This window comes from Athene noctua, chromosome 7 (assembly GCF_965140245.1).
Source record: "Athene noctua chromosome 7, bAthNoc1.hap1.1, whole genome shotgun sequence".
NCBI lineage: Eukaryota > Metazoa > Chordata > Aves > Strigiformes > Strigidae > Athene > Athene noctua.
Genome location: NC_134043.1, coordinates 35,888,996 through 35,905,276, shown reverse-complemented (window position 1 = coordinate 35,905,276; position 16,281 = coordinate 35,888,996). Strand labels below are relative to the sequence as shown.

The following is a 16,281-nucleotide window of genomic DNA, read 5'->3' as shown; positions in this document are numbered from 1 at the left end:
ACCATTTATCTGTATTAGCATAAATTTAAAAATTTTTATGGACACTTATGCTACAAAAAGAGCATGATATAATTACTACACCTAGATAAGTATTTTTTTCATTTAAAAGACAGGTTAAAGATCTGGTAATCGAGCTGGCATATCAGTCCACTTCTAGGATTCATTCGGTTTATGGGTTTCTTTTTTTTTCCTCACAATTTAGTTTATAACCCAACCCAATTTTTCACAGTCAAATGAACAGGTACTACTGTCTTCTCAGGCCACTCTGTTGCTCTAAAAGCCAGTAACTTTTAGAATCTAAATTTGCATGCACTGGATAACAGGATTCTGTATTATTCTTTGTCCCTGAGTACCATCAAGCAAAAAACCATCATGTTAAGTCATCTTGAGAACCAACCGAGGCCTGTTTTTCTTTCAACTTGGTCAGCATCACCTGGTTCATGAAGCTCAGTCACTGCCATCATAAGCAACTGTACAATATAACCTTTTCCATGCTCTGATCAGGGAGTCTGGGCTTTTTTTTTTTTTATTTCCCTCTCTTTTTTTTTTTCTTTTTTTTTGGTCTTTTTGTATTCCTACTAGAATACTCTAGAAAGTCAATATTTTGCATTTTCTAGTTGTAGCTAAGCTTCCCTGTGCAAACCCTTACAGGACAGGTGCTAGCACTCAGAAAAGATGGCCCTCCCAGCCCAGTGCGGCTAGCCAGACCAATGGTATAAGAAATCTACATTAGTGTTGAGCCCTTTGGGGTTTACACCCAACCCCTGTTACTCCTTACCCTAACTGTTCTGAAGTTTGCAGCATCATCCACACCATTCACTTTGGCAGAATCAAGGCCCAGATAGTTGTACCTGCTGAAGTCCCGCTCCAGTTTGAGTTTGCCTAATAAATCAAATAAAAATATTAGTAACAGCATTCTTGTTAGTAATTCTTTTATCCCAGAACCAGTATTGTCAAGAAGTGTTGATATTAGTAGGAGCAAGTTTTCTTCAAGTATCTTTTAATTACAAGCCTTCTGAATAAGAATAGGCTTTCTTCTTTATAACACATTGCAAAGCCAATTCTGACTCAGATATCTGGATAATACCAAACTATACCCTTACTTCTACTATTACTACTGCCACTACCACCAATCATTTGAAAAATTAATCAATATCACATTTCCCACAAAAGATGATGTGCATGGAACAGCACATTAAATATAAAGACAACTCATATCTGAAAATGGCACAAGGGCAACACTTACAGAGGAAATCTTCTGATGCACCAGACAGTATCTGATAGAAAATGTGAAAGTTTCTTTCACCTCTTGGCTGCTTAACAACACGAGACTTCTCGAGGAGATCTAAACAAACAAACAAAATCTCACAGGTCAGGGGAAGACTGTTGGAGCAAAACCCTTTAATATGAATATAATCCCCTATTATTTTCTACTTCATTGCTTTATATCATCAGCAGCAAATTAGAAGATGATAAATGGTAGGCACAAACCTTATCACAATGTACCACATTAGCGCATATTTCTCAACTAAGTTATCTGAGCAAGCTGTAAGCCCAGTACGCTTATAAATGCTGCAGTCTATGAGCTGCAAAGAAAACTCAGGTCAGGGAGGCAATGTGCTCAAAATATGTCAACTGATTTACAGTACCACCACAAAATCAAGATTTGGTGAGAAAGATTGTATGGGTGAAGGTTTGAAAAAGAATTGAAATGTTAACAGGCTAAGCACATGAAAGATGGGTAAATGAAAGGGGGAAGCCAAATAAAGAAAGAATTTACACTGAATAATCATGTAGCACTTTGTGATCCACAGGAGCATCGGGCTATGAAACAATTCCTAATGGGACTGACAGAAGCTCCATCATAAGACACTTAAAGTGAAACAGAAAAGCAGCACTTTGAAAAGCATCAGTGCACCAATTGAGTAGTTTGACAGTAAGATTGCTTCGTCCCTCACCATTAGTGACAGGCACATTTCTAAGCCTTAACTGTAAGGGCTGGAATCCAGGCAGACAGCAGACATGGACTGACATGTAACACACTGTGCAAACAATTCAGACTCTACGTCTTACTTACCGTGGAGGTGACAACACAAAGGTTGTTCAGCCTGTACGGCACTGAAAGACTTGTGGTTCCCAGCACACCAGGAAAGGGATGCGCTAAGAGAACCTCTGGACAGGTATCAGTGTCACTTGCTGGTTTTGTACAAAAAAAAAAATCTTTCCTTCTTTTCTCACTCGCACACAAGGACTCCACACCATGTTTCCAGATAACAAACCCACAGTTCCCCATATTCCCCATATACAGTTTCTCTTAAGCTACATATATATTCAGCAACATGAAGATAGAGACATTCAGTGCCTCATTCCAAGGGCACAGCAAAGGAGTTCCCCCACGCACCTACCACTATGCGCCCACCACAGCGCACTCTGACTGGGGTTAAGCTCTCTCTAAGCTGTGTCCATGCAAGAAGAAATTCCCAAAAGGAAAACCACCACAGCCTAGATGTCACTCTTCACAAGAGCTGCCACAAAGTTGAGATGAGGTTTCACAAAGGTAAAACACAGGGAACCCCAATTCATGTAAGGACACGTGGGGTTGCTAAACACTTCCCCTGCCTGGCTACTGTAATATTCAACGTGTATTCTACTATACCTTTCCTCAGATTTCCATTTCTGTTGAAACTGAGCCTGTTTAGTCTTAGCAATCCAGAAGGTGAGAGGCAGCACTCAGTGCAGCCATTTTTGTCCTGCAAATCCTGCTCCAGCCCTGTCGCGGAGGAGTGGCAGGGGAGGGGGGGCCTGTGTGCCGGGCTGCAGCACCCTTCTGGCACACCTGGGCTTAGCCCGACAGGCAGCATCTGCCCTGGGCTCTGCTCCATGAACAGGAGAGTGCAATAGAGCACATTCATATTTTCACTAGCTGCTGGCAGCATGTTGTGTTGTGCCTGTGCTGCCCACTGTAATTACGTAAGCTGACACCCCTTCTCATGGAATAGGAACCAAAGACCAAACTTCAACCCACAAAACTATACAAGCCTTCCTCTAAATAAACTACAGCAAGACAGATTCAAAAATTAATTTCTTCTCCAATAATTAGCCAGTGACAACAATGACAAAATTCAAACAGTATTATTCTAGTTGGCTTATAGTAGGACAAGTTTCAAATATTTTACAGACCAGCTGAACCATGTTATTTCATAAACATGCAATTGCTTGAGAGAAGATCTGTAACCAGAGCAGCAGGTGACAGTGAACGGAGCTCCCAACGAACAGAGCATCTGACTGTATGAAGACAAATACCTCTTCATCATCCAATGCGTTGTGTGATCATGTCAGAACTTTAGCCTTGTTTGAATAGATATTTGTGTTTTTACAACTCCATAACCCTACAGTCTCTTTCCTTCCAAAGGTGGCCCTGTTTCAGCATGTGGAAGTTTGCACATCCTGGTGACAAAGCGCTCTCAAGATACACCCAAACAAGGGGCTATTACATACCGCTGCCAGCTCACCTTTACATTAGGATAGGGCAGGTTACAGATTTCCACGTTTGCTTTTGCCATTTTATTGGCATATTTTTTCTTTTTTTTTTTTTTTTAAACCACACATGACTAACATCAGATGGTTGATGCTATGTCAGAAAGGCATAGATCAGAAGTTGTAGTTCTCACCAGCAGCCTAGTGTGCAACCTCTCTACCTCGGACTTGATTTAAGACTGGGGCTCTTCTCCTTGAGCTGTGGTTCAAACTTGGAGTCACCCTAGTTAGTTAGCCTAGATGCTAGATACCTGACCCTCTCCAGTTTTTAATACATAACTGAAAGGGAGAGGCTAGCCCACTATCCAAGTGTTAATACTTGGGCTGAGAAAGGCAAGGTGAGCGCCAGGCAGTTCAGAGTCATGCTGGCTGTGAAGGTTCTCCAGTGAAGTGTTGGAAGGGATTGCAGCCAAATTTAATCTCAAAGAAATAAACAACTTCAGCTCCTGCAGTGGCTACACACACTTCAGGAAACGGCTGTATTTTCAAAGGATATTGAAGCAATGTGGTTTGGCTTATTTAGGTTTAAAAATATTCTACCTATAAATTTACTCAAATGCTGTCATAAAAGCTCAGCTACATATCCTGGCAAATATTATATGTAAGCCTTCTTGTAATTACATGCATGACTTCGGCAGATTTAACAGTTTCATGAACATACGTCAAATTAGTTATGTTAGAAGAATAACTGTCTCGGATTTTTCACCGCACTTTATCTTATTTATATATTTTTAGAAGTAATGAGGTTAACTAACAGTCAGCTTTCCAAATCCCCAATATTCCATATTCTGTCAGCCTTTGTAACTGAGGAAAAAAAGCTTCAGAAAGCAATTACTGACAGAAAATCAGGTATTTACCTTAACAAAGCAGCTGCTAGTAATTCTTTTTAAAGCTGTATTCATTCTCTGGTTTCTTCCTTTTCTTTCTGTTCACATTCAGACTGAAATCAGACTGGTAGAAAAGATCCAGACCATCTGCCCTACTATTAAGAAATGTTTGCCCTAATTAGCATTTAAATAAGTCAACCAAATCTATCTTCCTTAAAGCAACTACTGCACAACCAGTAACTTTTGCGTTAACTCTCACACAATTACAAATTCTGTGGATCAGTCAAAAGAGAAGACACAAAGATGCACATCAGATTTCTGCACGCATCCACTTAGTAGTTCTGTCTACAGGGCACGTGTGGGGGGGATGGTGCTCATCTATATGAAAACCCACACAAGCACAAAACCCTCAAACTTCATACATTTTACATTTTGTTATATAGTCTATATAAATTAAATATAGGGACTATACAGAATTATCTAGAAAGAACATACAGAACTACACATGGTGTATTTATGGATTACATACTCTTTCTGCATTATCTAACAATGCTTCTGCTTGAACTGAAACATTTAACATGTTGCATGTATCAAAGCAACTGTAAAAATTAAATTGCTTTGGAAAGGTCCACCCTGTAAGCACTTTTTAAATCATACTGTTTGAATAACCATCGATTCAGATGACTCAAAATTCAGCTACATTCTTCAGGTTCTGAAAATTATTTGTTATTCCTAGACAACTCTGGTTTAAATGCAAAAGATCTGTGTAAGCTTTCTACTGAACTGTTTGTCTGAACCCGAAAGAAAAAAAATTAGGCTGAATACTTCTGCAAACTCAAATGTAAAGAATTACACGATTTCTTCTTGGTTACTTGACACACGAACGTGACTGATGCAGAAAAATTTACGATATTTGTATTTCTCTAAATATATTAAAAATCGAATCAACATTCAAGAAAGGAATAAGTAAACTAAGAACAAAACATGACAGCACACTGGTACATTCTGAATAATCCAGGAAAAGCTTATTTTAGACATAAATCTCTTCAGCTGGCCATGATCAAGGACATTTTTAGCTATTCAACCAAAGTTACAGAACATTTCCTAGTCATAGAAGCTTATCTCTATAGTCACATTACGTTAAATTATCTGGTTTTCTACCTTGATGCCTTAGCTGTCATCAAAAAAAGTCGTTGATGAAAAAGAAAATACAGCAGTGGTTTCTCAGGAATGTCTTCCCATTATTCCCACCAAGTTTATAATAATGTTCTGTTGAATGAAATGATCCCTAATTTTATCGAAGACTACTTCTGGGCAGTATGTGTAGTGAAAATATAATGACTGCACAATTTTACGAGTGTTAAATCTTGATTACTCAAGTGCTAAATGATGTTTAAAAATGAGCTAATCAAAACAAAACGTTTAGTATTGTTTGTTGTTTGGTTTTTAAATTGCCTAAATGGTGACAACTGTGCTAACAGTAACACCAAGCGAGATGTTGGAACAAGTTAAGATTTAAAAAAAAAATTTAAAAAAAAAATCAACAAGTGTATCTTTCCATAATGTCTAATTGTAAAATGTGTGTAATATTTCCCTAAGCAAAGGAGCTTACTAACAGCAATCACCCAACCAAAATCAACAGCCCAAGTTGTTGATTTCTCAGTAAGTGGGTAATTACATTTGTCTTTTAATATGGACAAGTTGCAAGGAAGAACAAGTTGTAAAGTTATCACTATCACTTTGCTAACTTTAAAAAGCTGTTGCTTTAGATAAAACATCATAGGTTTCTTTCATGATGCTGCTGACAAAGATGTCAAAACAGGACCCTTTCTTAATCATTTGTTATTTGTACTTTACACTGTGCTGTTTTTTCAAAAGCAGGCATTACATACATCGTGCTTCATCTGCACCACTGTTGTCTTCTAGTTAATCATTACATTACTGAAGGGTTTAGGCAGATAGAAAAGATCACCTAATGCTAAAAGCTAGACATCTTTCAGCAGGAAATTTCAGGAGAAACATGAAAATTGAAGACTTACAAGTATTCTGGGAAAGACACTGTAAGAGCCTTACTTTTCCAAAAGTATAGTACCTTTTGGACTGTACTATGCAAAACTGTTCCAACCATAAAATTCAGTGTACACAAAACCAGTCACAAAGCTAATGAACCAAGTGTGCACACAAACATTGCCTTGAGTACAAAACAGATGCAGCATCTGTGGGCAGATTCGTATTTTAGAGATGTGCAAGCTATTGCAATTAGCACCTATTACTTCAAAAACAGACATGCCCATTTTTACATAAAATACGTATTATTCTGTAACTACAGGTGGAAAAGAAACTACCACTCTCCGTTCTCCTGCTCTCATCCCCACTAACACAGTAGTTACAATAAATGGAAAACTAAGAATAATATTGATGGTTCCTGCAAATTTATTTCCACAATATTACACCCAGGTGAAAGCAAGTTAATTACCCAACACTCCAACTGCCTTTTCTCACAAGTGCTCTGGAAAAAACCTCTGAGCACTGACAAGACTGTTCACTGTAAACACCCCGCAGGAGGACAGAAAGAGCACATACACCTCATACGCAATTCAGTGAGGGAAAACATAAATGCAATTTACCTGTTTGTAAATGTATTTTAAAGCAGCAGTGTACCTTTAATCGGGGACTGGTGTTTGTTACAAAACACTGATGGGATGTCTACAGTCACAGGTGATAATACAGCAAGGTTTATCGAATGCTTACAAGAGTAATTTGGGCTTCTGAACCCCACACACATGAAAAAGGCAGCCCATGAATGGATTGGCTGGCTGTTGCCTAGCATCTCGTCTTAGATGGACTGCAGCATCTCCCACTCATTAGGAAAAGGAGCTGGGACCTTCACAGAAAACTAACAAAAAGGGAGGACTCCAACAACTCGGGCTTACTACATACCTCACCTTACTCAGCCTTCTTCATCCTCCTGCTCACCCCCATGCCTTAGTTACTGCCAATGTAGGATCAAACAAGTACAACACATGCTACCTGAAATAATTTTTCTTTTCTAGTCTAAGGCTAAAAAAATCCAGACTGACATAGTATACTTAAAAGTTTGCATAAATCACGTTATCTCAAACTTTCCACTCTCAGTTTCCTTTTGTGACTACACCATGATACAGCAATGTGTCAAATGCCTTAGAAATCAGTGCAGTCAGAAGCTCTGAGCAGCCACGGAATGTACATGTAATGAGTCTACATGTATTTTATACTGTTCAAAGATAACATTATCTTCAGTTTGGGAACATACGAGTTCTGACTTATTCAATGTTACAAACCTCTTTCATTACAATCTCTTCCATTTTACTGTTCCCATTCTAATTTTACTCAAAAGATCTACCTTTCCATTTATGGCACATTAAACATTTCAGATCTGCCAGCTTCTGATAAAGGCAATGGACATTTCCATCCACTGCAGCCTGCAGGACAGACATGTGGTATGCATTGTCATGATAATTTTACCCTCTAGCTCCATCCCATGAAAGGTTCACTTGTAGGTTAACCTGTCAAGAAGTAAGAGCTCATTGAAGGGCATCGGGAGAAAGGCCCAAGGGAAGGTCACAATAGCATCAGCCCTACATGAAGGGTCATAGGCAGATTGATTAGCCTTTCACAGAGCTTCATGGCGTTTCAGAGCAGGACAGACCAGACCTTTCAAACAAGACCTTTTAGCCTAATGGGTCTCTGTTTATCTTTACCAGTCTGATAAAATTAGTAGCTTACCTTCATTACCCTTCTTGACACCAAAATAAACTAGGTGTTCACCGTGTCTCCTTCCAGCCACTCACAGCATGAAATACAGCTTGGTGACACAGTCTGTGATCCAAAACCCCCGCTAACTTCATTGATGCTTGAAAATCAAGCTCGTCAGATAGAACTATTAAAGTTTAATCAAAATATTATGACATCATACTAACACTGAACCATCAGATGGTCAGAAAGCAAAGAATATTTATGAAGAAGCTACCCATACCTTCCCTTTTAAGGACCGGAAACTTCAGCACTACTTGACTTCCTACTTGAGGAATTAAAACGACAAATCCTAAATTTGACTAAAACCAGAATAAACTGTAAGTGGTGTAAAAGAATTTAAGCCCCCAATCTCAACAGAATGGTGATACATCACAATAGAAACATTTCTGTTGCAATGCAATGCTGCAGATGCGTGGAGAAGAGCTAATGGAGGACAACAAACTTGCTTTAAAACCATACAGAATTCAAACTCTCTTTTACAGAGAGATGGATGGACTATCAAATTTTGTGAACATTAAATCAAAGATGAAATATATTAACATGCAGCTACAGAACTCAGTATTTACCTGTGATGTATCCTGTCAAGTATGGGGTGTTTCATAGTTCAACAAGTAACATCTTTTCCACAGCAGGGCTTACACATTAGGTCTTTAATTTTAGATTAATCTTCCTGCTATTAGATATTTATTAAATGTGAGAAGACAGGGAGAATGCCTAAAACAGGCATCTTTTAGGAAGATCTAAAAATATGTCTGCCCTTGATTACATATGTCATCACATCATTGTAATTACATGTAATGTTATAATTACAACATGCAAAGATATATAAGGCAGATAAACTATAGAGTAACTATTTGGACACCTTTTGATATGACATAATATTTTAATTAGATGACTCAGCACAGTACTTTCAAAGACAAACTGTTCAATGTCCACTCTACAAAGGAGGGTTCATTTTTATGTATCTATTTTGAACATGAAACAAAAAGAAACAAACACAGCTAGCCTGCTAGCACGTTTAATTATTGATGAATACACTGAGTATGTTTGACCTCTTATTTTGTTGACTGCCAAATGTCAAAGTTAATAGATAGCCACAAACACTTACATAGTGACTGCTTTGAGTTTTAAGATCTACTGCCACAAAAATCATGCTCTTTCAGGCCCTATGAAAAAAATCAAACCCTATATATATGCGTAAAGTTTTTCACACCCTTTTAAAATGTTTATATTGTATATGGAGAGTCCAGTTCACCTTGGATGATTCTCATTATTTCACAACGAGTAAAATGGCAATGGAGTCAAAAGTCAGTCCTTAGAAACAGTGATGAATTTGGCTGAGTGGGAAAAGAGGTCAAGGCTAGGTCAGTGACACCTAGTATAGTCACTCACTGCCCTCCTCCATCCCTTTTTGAAAGAAAGAAAAACATACATAGCTTTATATAGCACAGAGAACAATTTATTTTAAGCTCTCAAAAGGAAAGCAAATCAAGGCATCCTGGGCTGACATTCAGTTTCCAGCCTCTCTCTTCCCAACAGAGCGCTGGTTAAAATTTCTGAATTGCTACATATTTCATAGTGGCATCCTCATGTCCAGTAACAACCTCCAAGGCCACCTTCACCTCCCTGAACTCAACATCTGTTCATCCTCTCTCATGATAAGCCTTTTCCTACACTGTGAGGCGTGTTAAAATTAGTACAGAGCGCTTTGATTCCAAATAAACATACCCACCTCATGGTGATCTGCAGCATACTTTCTATCACTCTTATGAATTACAGAAAAGCCTATCTCAGACATCATCTACTCATCACATCAAGTAGCACAACTGATCCCAGGGATTCAAGTATAAAAAAAGAGCCTCAGATACCCGTATCCATCTGCTACCAGCTTCAGAGACAATATATGAACCCACACACATTACCCAATACCTTTTAAACAATATAGTACATTCATTATTCATGCTTACTCTTCATTTTCACTTACTCTAAGGTACACTATTCTGCACCAAAAGAACAATAAAATTACAAAGCAGGATTTTTCATATAATGGTGTGAGATACCATTAGACAAATGCAGCTGATCTTTTCAATAATTTAACCACCTTCCTTTTTGAACAAAACATTTTAAGCAGTTAATATGCTGATACCAAGAGTAATACTCACAGTTGCTTATAACTCCTCCAAGTGGGTCACCCTTGAAATCAAACTCAATATCCATGTACTTTCCCTGTGAAAGCAACATATTTTAAGACTGTAAGTTCTGTTTAAGAAAAACTGCTCGAGACATTCAAGTTTGCTGGTCATCTGACAACCTCCTCTACACTGTGTCAAATTTTGAAAAACAGAAAACGATTCAAAGCCTCTAAAACAATTGCATTATCACAGCCAGAGAGTTTCATGAGAATAGCTTTAATCAGGTTTGTAATGCAACTCAGTAACTTCCTCAGTTTCTAAGGTTATAAGAATATATGCACATTATACAAACTTTCACCAGAATGACAAGAACACTAAACAATACTTGTGGCCATGTAGGTATTACCATGTTTATTAACGGAAGAATGCAGGAAGAAATTACCTTCTACACAGACTTAGTTTCTCAGTGTAAAATCTTCTCAGAGTGTGAATCAGGGCAGTTGAAGAATAGCCGCCTAGTTTGGCTTGAAGGACTGGTTGGCAATGATTACTGTTAGTAATCGTGGGGTGTCTGTCCCCAAGCGTGTGCCTGCCTTGTAAAAGTGATGGATTTCTTCCCACTGAACTCTTTCTCGCGTAACTCAGCAGACCAGAGGCAACAATTAACAGACTGTCACTGCAAAAGCAATTTCATTTTTAGCCATACTGGCGCAGATGTTTCTTTGACTTCTGTTTGACTTTTCCACATCACAGAAGATTGCTTTGGTCTTTGCATCATTTTCATTTATGACAAGTGTTTAATGTAGTAACAGCTATATTTAACAGTGACAAAATGGACAGACCCATACCATGTAGAAAAGCCAGAAGTAGTGCAGCTCACACTGGCAAGGAAGTTTGAAAAGATAAAAAATGGGGGTAGTAGTTCAACCAAATTCCACAAGCCATGCACAGAAATGATCTCACCACCCTCTGGTGCTTACTTAACAGAGGACAAAAACAACCTATTGAAAAGAGAAGCCTTGTGTTTATACTACCTCGTTCACTGCATTTAAGAGTTTTCTTTTTTTCTCTTCTAATTTTAATTGCAGAGCATAAAAAACAGGCACTTTGCATTGACTCCCTCAAAAGATATTTTCTAATTTACTGGGAATTTTGTCAAGATTGACTTGACTCTATTTAAACTCCACTCTTCTCCTTGCTGGCAGCTGAGGCATGCTAGACAGGACAATACTTATACTTTCTTGTTTGAAGTTAATTCTGAGCTGATTCAAATTTCTGAGATAAAGAATTAAATCAGATAATTAAATTTTAATTTCCCAAGGAGTGGGCCAGCTGGATGTTTCCAAAAGTATTTTTAGCTTTGTGTTTATAAGCAAGAACTTGTAAGGCAAAATAATAGTTGGTTGCATTTTGTCCTGGAAAGAATTCTGTTTGCAAATGGCACCTCTTCTCCTCTTCGCTGCCTCCTCCTCCTTTCTGTAGTACGTCATCTTTGATAGTTACAATTTTTCTACCCTTTCTTTCAAAAAAAAAAAAAAAAAAAAAAAAGTTCTACAGTGCCTCAAATTCAGGCCCTGGCATTGTGATGAAGAGCCTTAGCTCTGTTTACAAGCAGGGGCAATGACAGCCGCAGACGATTCACAGCCATGTGGAACAATATCATCAACCCTCAAGAATCAGAAGCGAAGGGAAGAGCAGCGTCCATGTGGAAAAAAAGGTGCTCTCCAGTGTCACAATATCCCAGGCTTTTATCCATTTGCTTTTATTCACAATGCACCATTTTCCCACTGAATTAACTTGTCTTCTGTTGTCTACTTTACACATCTCACAGTATTACTCTTCTGCACAGAACTGAGCAAATGACAAAGTGCATTTAGTCTCCAGGAGAAACTATAATGAGTACTCACACTTTTGGATCTTCCAACTCTAGCTTCAAATTTTTTTTTTTTTTTTTTTTGCCAATTATCAATTCTTATTAATTCTTATAATTTCTTATAATTTCACGTGCAGTTTCATGCTAAAAAGGCCTGAATTCAACCAGCTGATTATAAAGAATATAAGCAAAAAAGTAATATTACAAATGATTATATTAAAACTAAAATTGTAAATGTAAACACAGTTTGAAGCATCAGAGAAAGAAAATGAGAACCTGCAGTAACAATTTTAACAAAAAAATGTATACATATGGATGGAAAATGAGATCACGCAGAAAGATTGACTTGCTAAGCAGACCCGTTGCTAGGCACATGGGTTGCTGACATTAAAGCCACCAGTGCCAGAAAATTAAAGAACCCAGCTGTGCTGTAATTTTGTTTTCATCCGGTCACTGACTATCACATCCTAATTTTTTTTTTTTTTAGCTTCTACTTTGATTCTCAGCAGAACTCTATGCCCACATCAGAAACCAACAAGATTCCTGACAAGTAGGTGAAACACCTTTTTAAAAGAGGGGCGACTGCTAATAATGCATTACTAACACATTGGGGAAGGAGAACATGCTCGAATGTGCAAAATGAAATACTGATTGCTGCTGAAGGTGTTTACCTTCTCCAAACACTATCATCCTCAGACAACTACAAGAAAGTTCTCACTGCAATTTATTCATTCCCTCCTTACAGATGCCTTGATGGCTGATACAAGGTAAAACAGAAACAGCCAACAACGTTAACAAGCTCTCCCAAAAGGAATTCAAATTCAGCCTTGAAGAATATACTTACAAATCTAGAGGAGTTGTCATTCCTCACAGTTTTGGCATTTCCAAAAGCTGGGGAAAGAAAAAACCAAATATGACAACGAAATCTATCAGTAAAAAAATATTCACATGCTAAAATATCTATGACTGTTTATATATTTAAAGGATTCATAGACTTAAGAGAAACAATACCCTGTTCTTTGTATGGGTGTCAGTCACTGGAGATAGAGGGAGTGTGACAGACATGATCACAAATGAGAAAACACCTACGGAAGTCCAAAGAAGTTTCATCTCAACACTTCTTTTGTTTAAAAAAAATGAAAGAAAAACATAACAAGGGGAAATGGCTCCAAGACAAAATTGCACCTGGATTGAGCATATAAATCCTTGGGGTCTGAATCATAAAATTAAAATTTTATTTCTCAAATAACTTTAAATATAAGGAATACTTCTTCCTCTTCCACTCAGAGAAAGAAATAAATCTTAGTTCCCAGAACTAAAGATGGTAAAAAAATGAAGGCCAGAACTGAGGAAATTACAGAATGAGACTTAAAAATTGTTTGCATGGGACAGTTTAATCAATGCTTTGAAACTGATTTCTTTATGCTATTCCAACACATTTATCCTAGCGTTAATCAGCTCACATAAGTCTGATTTACAAAGCAAGTTTAACACATTCTCTTCAGCTTGATCTAAACTAGCTTTTTGAATACTTTGGTTTTAATTTCTTTTGCTCAAGTTTTCTGACAATGAAAACCCTTCGAGAAAGGAATTCCCAGGGCTACATTCAGATGGGCAGCCACCAGCTTAGAACATAGGCAGGAGAACTCAGGCTGGAGGACAATTCAAGCTCTAAACATCACACATTGTCAAAGCAGAGAGCCAAACAGAAGTGTCCCCTAAATTATTAAGTATAGCACTTCTACTCCAACGGGAGACTTTATTTATCCCAGTATTTATTTATATAGCGAATATATTTTCAAAGATCAAGTCAAGTCAATGTTTCTTGGACAGAAATAAATACATGCTTTTAGGCTTCAATAAACTTGCATGAGTAGACTTATTCTTGATCAAAGAACTGAAGCCAAAAGGAAAAGTTTGTTGCTCCTGAAGGCCAAGGATAAGTGAAAGAATTGTTTTTAAAATCTTTATGCCCTGCAATAAATCATCTTTTCAACAACCAAATCTCAGAGCTGCATTTTCTTAAACGCAGTGCTGAACAGTAGAGTCATTTATAACTGCACAGAATCAAGCACAAATGTTCCATTATAAAGCATGAGACACATTCCTCAGTTTTCCCTTAAGTTCATTGTTTCTAAAAGTTAATTTACAGTAGCAACCATAGTTAAAAAAAAATCCCATAAAATAAATTATGCATATGTAACATCTATGTCATTTTCTTGCACTGCAGTACAACTGAAACAGAACTATATAACCAAAGAAAAATAAATCTAACCACAAATGCTTAATTTCTGTCTAAAATGGATATAAGCAGCCAGGCTTGCTTAGCAGCCTCATGGAATAATCCCGTGTTCTACCTTCCAAAAAAGCTAAATAGCCAGTAACAATCAAACCAAGTAGAACAAATAATACCCTGAAATGATAAGGCACTCTTCTGTAAACTTAGTCTATTCCTCTTGCTTTAAAAGAAATATTCACAAACCAACAAGAAATCCAATACATTTGGCAGTCCCTGGGGAACAATCTAGCTTTGGCAAGAAAACCCTCTGTTCTTGCCATACTATTTCTGTCCACATCTGAAATCTGCCTTCCAGAACAGTGATAAAAGCAGCACAGCTCTTCTCTCTGTGAATCTAAAACAATGGAAGATTGCAATCCCCTCACCCAGCTTTAAGTGGAACATATCTGATCATCAAAGAAAGGCTTATCCATCATTTTTCTTATTCTTAATTTTTAACATTTCATCCTTCCTTTACAAGTCCTTGCTTAAGATTTTTATTTTGTGTACAGTCAATGACAACATTTTACCCATCCAATTCACTTTTGCATTCCCTTCCTTGGTTTTTATTTTCTTCCCCTGTTTTCACTTGTAGAGTGCTTGCTCCCTACAGACTTCAAATCATTGCATATATGTATAGATAGCTAGGCAATAAATAAAATGTTGACACTCGACAGTCTTACAAACACTGCATATCATCTGGCCATAATACAAAATCGTACATGTCATAAGAATTTGCCTCTGTACAATAGCTTAGAGAACTGTGGGAAGGGCTAAGCCAGGAATCAACACAATAGACCTAAATAAATCAACGCTAACCAAGACACTTCTGAAGGCAGTTATTATACAATGGGACAAAACTGCAAGCCTTGAGGATCATATATCCTATCTCCAGGAAAAATGAAGATCCTGTTTCTGGCAGCCAGCGTCTTTAAATTAAAATGACTAATTAAAAAAAGTATTTAATGGGAGAGCAGGAAAGGCAGTTGTCAGGAAGACTGGCCAACAGAGTCACCAGACCCAGGGAACAATAAATCTTAGGGAACAACAGGCATGCATATGGATTGGCTGAGGTTTTTCTAAGATCCATTTCTTAACCCTTTTTTTTAAAAAAAAAGAAAAAGAATGCTTTAGAAAGCCTGTTTATTTACTAGAGACTATAATAATATAATTTGGAAGGAAATGAATCAGATGGACTGAAGTCTTTTGATACAGCCAAGCATCATCAAGCCAGGGTTAAGAAAGGGTACACCCTCAGAGAGCAGCAGGAGGAGTCTGGGAAATATGACCTAACTTCCTAAGCTCTCCCTTCAGGAGGGCAACAGCTTTCTTCTCAAGAAAACATCTCTTCAGCTGAATAAAATCTTGTAGCTCTCTGCAGAAAGCATCTCCTATGGTTTTGGACACCAAATAACAACGAAACAACACAGTTTTCCAAACCACCTCGCAGGAACGCTGATACACACAGAGGTAATACACTCACATATGCTCTGTGAGATTCTTACCTTCAAGAACTGGATTTGACTGCAAAAGTTGTTCTTTTACTTGATTAACCTCTGCCCCTTTTCCACATACAGCAGCTACATATGACATGACAAGTTTGCTCGCCTCTGTGGGGGGAAAGCAAAATAAAATAGTAGTAAGTATTGGCAAATGGGCCACAAAATGATTTGCAGACTTGATCTGCATCACATTTTCACCATGCCAGAAAGGAACTGGCACATTACATTTCAAGTTTTTCTTCTACATTGTTGGAAACAAGGGTAGGGCTCATCCTGCTATGAGACCCATGCCCTTACATCAGCAGCCCTATTGACTTAAATACCTAGAGCCCTCCCA

The 16,281-nt window shown here is 37.8% G+C and overlaps 1 protein-coding gene across 7 annotated transcripts in view; it reads right to left on the bottom strand.

Annotated features, from left to right (window-relative positions):
• The window catches only part of MYO1B (myosin IB), a 171,678-nt gene that overhangs the window by 44,549 nt on the left and 110,848 nt on the right, over positions 1 to 16,281 (bottom strand). For all 7 annotated transcript variants that reach the window (XM_074910655.1, XM_074910657.1, XM_074910656.1 and 4 more), the window contains 5 exons: positions 15,948 to 16,052; positions 13,009 to 13,055; positions 10,322 to 10,385; positions 1,247 to 1,345; positions 779 to 882 (listed from right to left, as the gene is read on the bottom strand). In XM_074910655.1, coding sequence (XP_074766756.1) covers positions 779 to 882; positions 1,247 to 1,345; positions 10,322 to 10,385; positions 13,009 to 13,055; positions 15,948 to 16,052 — 419 coding nt within the window. The remainder of the gene's footprint in view (positions 1 to 778; positions 883 to 1,246; positions 1,346 to 10,321; positions 10,386 to 13,008; positions 13,056 to 15,947; positions 16,053 to 16,281) is intronic.